General features: G+C 45.0%; 1 protein-coding gene across 1 annotated transcript; it reads left to right on the top strand.

Moving 5' to 3' along the window:
* Window positions 1-369: 369 nt before the first annotated feature.
* C10H15orf40 (chromosome 10 C15orf40 homolog) lies at window positions 370-4677 on the top strand. The gene is made up of 4 exons (XM_065641943.1): window positions 370-454; window positions 535-661; window positions 1704-1831; window positions 3864-4677. Exons 1-4 carry the CDS (start codon window positions 395-397, stop codon window positions 3954-3956), a joined length of 408 nt encoding a protein of 135 aa, XP_065498015.1. The 5' UTR covers window positions 370-394; the 3' UTR covers window positions 3957-4677.
* The last annotated feature ends 458 nt before the right edge of the window (window positions 4678-5135 follow it).

Here is a 5135-nt window from a genome sequence, read left to right as displayed (position 1 = left end):
GACCCACCCCGTCCTCGTTCTTCTCTGATTTATCTTTACATGTCTGCTGCAGTGCCCGCGGTGCAGTTCTGGGCTCTCGGCCCAGCCGTTCGCACCCGCCGCGCGTTGCCAGCCGCGGTTCCGCTCGCTCAGGACACGGGGGCCTGGCTGGGACCGGGACGGGCGGGGCCAGCGACCTGCCGCCGGCCGGGCCGGGCACTGCAGCGTGCGGCGCTGGCGGCGGCTGCTCCGGTCCCGCCGACAGCCAGCGGCAGGGAGCGCTGCGGGGTGCCCGGCGGTGTCGGTGCCCGGGCTGCGGGGACACGCGGACCGGCGCAGCGCGCAGGCGCGGCAGGGGGGCGGAGCCTGGCGTCTCGGGGGCGGGGCCAGGCCGTGTTGCCGGAAGGGCCGCGCTATGCTGGCCCTCGCGGGCTGCCGTCGGCTGCGGAGCCGTGTGGGGGCCATGCCCCGAAAGGTGCGCGGGGAGGCCGAGGGCAGGGCAGGGCGGGGCGGGGGGCAGCGGCGGCTCTGACCGTGCCTGTTCCTCTGTCCCAGGGGAAAGGATCCGGGAAGGAGCCCGCGGAACCGGGCGCTGCCACGGGACCGGTGGTGTTGGCGGGCGACGGCTGCGTGAGGGTGGCGGTTCGCGCCAAGCCCGGCGCCCGGTGCAGCGCCGTCACGGGTGGGTCTGCCCGGCCTGGGGCGTGGGGCTGCCGGCCGGGGAAGGGGGGGCTCGGGAGGGCTCCCCCCGCCGCTGTGCCGGCCTGAGGCCGCCGGGCAGGGGGCGTTCCCGCGGGCAGGGCGGGCGGCCGGGGGTCCCGCGGGGCGAGGGGTCCCGCGGGGTGAGGGGCGAGGAGCAGCGCGGCCGCTCCCGCTCCGGGGTGGCCGCCGGCGCTGGGAGCGGAGCGGGAAAGCTCTTTTCTGACGGGTTCTGCAGCCTGTCTCTAACCTATAAGCTGGAAAAAAAATCAGAAAGCTAAAGAAAATAATAGTTTCACACTCTTCTGAGAAGGCGGGGGTGGCTCTCCCGGGCAGGTGGCGCTGGGCGGTGCCGGAGCACGGCGCGAATTCCTCCGCGCGCTTTGTTTTTGACAGTCAGAGCAAACACACTGACCTGCGGCTGTGCGTGTGCTGTTTGTATCACAGGAGATTGGGCGGTTTTCCTCAAACTATAAAAATTTGAGCTAATAAAACGTGTTCTTTTCTACAAGTCTGGTCTTGCTCATGTACAAATGTAAACTTTTAAATACAGATACGTATATGAGGCAAACGTGGTGGACTAGACTAGGGTATTCAGGCTCAGCTGGCAACGCAAGGAAATTGTTGGGCTGGGGGCACGCTTATTTCTCATGCTTTTTTTGGTGGCGTAACCTGATTTGTATTATGCTCCGTGATGCCAACCTGGACTGCACCTGCAGCAGAATGGGCAGCAGAGGGGGCTTGGAGCCGTGCCCGGCTGTGTGGAAATGGGTAATTCACGGCTGCACTCTGATACGGGTCTGGAGGCTTCGCTGCTCTTGGTATTGAGAGAGTATCATTGTACTGGCTAACAGCCTTTCTGTAAGGGAACTTGTGAGGTGTAAAAATGTTGTAACCTGCTAATCTACAAGTTTATTTTGTATGAAATTAAAGTGCCTTTGAAAACATAAATATTCACTTTTTAGGAGACTATAAGTAGATGTTTTAAACGTTTTGAGTGTAAAATCCTTAAATATTTGTTATAGATGTGACAGCCGAAGCAGTAGGTGTAGCTATTGCTGCACCTCCATCGGAAGGGGAGGCAAATGCAGAGCTGTGTCGCTACCTCTCTAAGGTGCTAGAAGTGAAGAAGAGTGAAGTTATTTTAGACAAGGTACCTACTTTTTTTTTTTTCCTTTCAGTCTTTCCCTACTGCAATTTAAATTTAAGTTTTTGGAACTTACTCATTGAGTACTGGGAGCTGCTCTCCAAGTTGAGTCCAAAAGATACTTTAAAGGTGTTTAGCCAGTATAATGGAATGATTCATTGTGAACAAACATAGTGTAAGAACCACAACAAATTTTGAGTTTTTTAAGCAGAATAGTTCTCATCATGATATATTTTCCAAACCTGAGTGGTTCGTGTTTTCTGTGTTCTTCAAAAATTCTCTTGTTTTCATGTCAAATGGAGTTCATAAAATTTGTGCTTTGCAGAGAATACCATTTTATTAATAAACTTTTTAATTTTGTGAAGTACTTTCTGTATTTGAATGAAAATTTTCTGACAATGAACTGTCACATAACCAAGAGCATATATAAGCACTTGAACTATTGGGGCGACTCAAGAACTTCTTTGTATTAGAATTTGCATATCTTGACTTTGAGTGGAAACTCTTTGTTTTATTCATTGCACTGAATAAATAATTTGTTTTATTAATTCATTGTACTTAAAGCCAGTCTTTCCAGCCATGTTCATTTATAGTTTATGAACGTAAGAGCACAATGAAAAATTGTGCTTTTTATTTTCGTCTGCTGGTTTAATGTAGTAGTTGTAGAACTCTGTTAAAGGATAGTGGTACATGGCACTGTGGTCAATGAATTGAGCATTGTGTTGCCAGAAGGTAGAGCTGCAAAGATTTGATTCTTGTTTTTTCTGAATTATGGGCAAACTACTTCATTTGCTTATCAATGTTTGACAGATAACACTGTTTTCCTACCTTAAAGGTATTTTCAGGTTTAACTAGATTATTCTTGTAAGTGCTAAGCAGAGTTGAACATAAAAGGGACCAGTGTTGTCTGACCTTCGTGACTCAGTTGTTCTGACCTATGGTGTCCAAATAATTACGTGCTCGTGTTTGTTTTTCACAAGCCACGGTTTGTTCTTAGTGAAGCATTGTGTTACAGTCTGTAATTTACCTGTGGCTTAGATTTTTCCATCCTGATCTGCTAAGTGTAAACAGCAAGTGAGTTTTGCTGCTGGCTGCTTTCTTATGTGCTACTTGCTTTATGGTAAGTGCTAACATTAACAAGACCAATCCAAATCGGGAAATTGATGGGAAACAATCCAGTGCAAAACTGAGGTTACCAGATTTCTATGCAAGGACCTTGATTTTTCATCATCAGCTGGCTAGACTGCTTCCAAAGTCTATTTTTACTGTTAAATTTCATGCTATGGTTCTGTATAGTAAAGGACTTTCTCCTCCTTCAGGATGCCCATTGTGGGCGTTTCAAACTTTCTGCCAGGCTGCAGATTAACAAGCAACTTGTTTCTCATGGTTTACTGAGTACTAGCAAAGTTGTGTCTTCAGGCAATATGAAATGAGGTTGCAGATTTGCCAGTTCCTATGTAAAATAGCCTTATTTCCAGTGATAGAAAAACAGGTCAACAATACTTGAAATAATTGTTTTATGAATGTCTTATAGGTTATATGAGTTGTGATTTCATTTAGTTGATATTATCAACCTGAGAACTCAGCTGTAGAGTAACTAATACTCTGTGGGACACAACTAGGAAGAAAGATTTGAAAATACCCAGTTATCAAATATATGTATATGTGTATATATACACACACTTTTTAAAAACAAAAATGCTTATTAGTTGGAGTCTTGCTTCTAGATGATACAAGTGAATTAAAGAAACTTACCACTCCTTGCTCTTCGTTCCAGCCTATAAAAAGAACATAAATTCAGGGCATGTCCTGGGAGCTGTATTCAATTGTAAAAGGAGAACAGACATTGTTTTCTACCTTTCAAGTTACTAGAAAGGACATTGATGAACTCTCTCTTGCCACTGTTAATTCCGCATACCAATGTTTTAAGAATTGTTTTAAAGTACCTGATATGTTGGCATTGCAGTGCGATTCTTTTGGAATGTGTATTTGGTGCTGATTCTCTGAAAGATGTTTTTTGTGTGTGTGTCTAAACCAGGGCGGTAAATCACGTGACAAAGTGGTGAAGATCTTGGTATCGATGACACCAGATGAAATTTTAGAAAAACTGAAAAAAGAAGCTTCCAGTTGACCTAAAACCAGACCAGGAAATGGGACAAGGCATCTTGGTAAACAGACTGATGATCTTTCGTACATAAATCTAGTCCTGTTGAGAATGTGGGTAATGACTAAGGAAAGATGCTTCTTCCACCCCCTCTTAATATAGCTGCTGTGTAGTTGAAGTTTTTGTGTCAGTTTGGTTAGAAAAACTTGTCTTTACTGAGGCTCTGTATCTGCTTCTGTCACTACAGACTTTCCCCTTGGGAGAGTTTCCTGTTGGTAAGATTTGTCCTTTTTCCTGGTTTCTAAACAAACAGTTTAGAAAGCTTGTTTCTTAGTGAAACAAACTTTAACAAAGTGAAAGGCTTGGAGTGACATGTTTCAGTGTGAAAAGTGATATGAAAGGATGAGTCTGTCTGACCCTAGAAGAATGTTCTCTTCAATATCTAGCGGGATGTACTGGGTGCGGTTTTGCACTGCGTGCACATATGTTCATCTAAAATAAACATATTCGAGGCCGATATACTGTTGTTGATCACACAGGCAACTTAGAAGTGGAATCACCGAAGCAACTGAAACAAAACCAAAAGTTTACAGTATGAAAAACTGACCCAGAGCCTGGTAATTGCATACACAGTGTCATTTCATAATACTTTGTAATTAGTTTCCTGAAAAGCAGAGGTAAAATCATGTATGTTTACCAAATGTATGTCAAGTGTAATGACTATTTTTAATAAAAGGAGTGAAAAGTATTATCAAACTTTGTTTTGTGTTTGTATTAAAAAAAAAGATTCCCTAGAAGTCCCTTATTAGAATGTTTTTTTAAACAGGTCACTTTTTGCAATATTTCCCTGGTATTCCAACCCACAGAGAACTGAGCAGAGTCATTTGTAGAACAGAACAAGAAGTCTGAAACAAAAAGGGCAACTATACTCCAGCCTCAGGGTAATGAGAAAGTGGCTTAACTTCTCAGTCAGGCTTCAGAGGTCAGCGTAAGATTTAACTAGTATTTCCCAAACATGCATGTGATATTGCACGTCTCTGGTAGGAGTTTGCTTTTTAATCTGCATTGCTGCTGATGTATTAAATTGTTCTATCGTTGCTATGGTGGTCATACTTAAAAACATGTATGTATAAATGTAATGCCTAAATTTAAAAAGAAAAACTGTTCTGAAGCTTTGCTTAAGATTTGTCATACCTGCTTCTGGAA

Source organism: Caloenas nicobarica, chromosome 10, assembly GCF_036013445.1.
Source record: "Caloenas nicobarica isolate bCalNic1 chromosome 10, bCalNic1.hap1, whole genome shotgun sequence".
In the NCBI taxonomy this organism is placed as follows: Eukaryota; Metazoa; Chordata; class Aves; order Columbiformes; family Columbidae; genus Caloenas; species Caloenas nicobarica.
Note: the sequence above shows the minus strand (reverse complement) of the source record. Positions and strands in the feature narration are given on the sequence as shown.

Excerpts from the sequence above, each read along its gene's own strand:
- C10H15orf40 (XM_065641943.1), top strand. The coding sequence starts at position 395 with ATGCTGGCCCTCGCGGGCTGCCGTCGGCTGCGGAGCCGTGTGGGGGCC. Across the intron at positions 662-1,703 it reads CCGGTGCAGCGCCGTCACGG|ATGTGACAGCCGAAGCAGTA; the intron begins GTGGGTCTGCCC and ends TATTTGTTATAG. Across the intron at positions 1,832-3,863 it reads GTGAAGTTATTTTAGACAAG|GGCGGTAAATCACGTGACAA; the intron begins GTACCTACTTTT and ends TGTCTAAACCAG.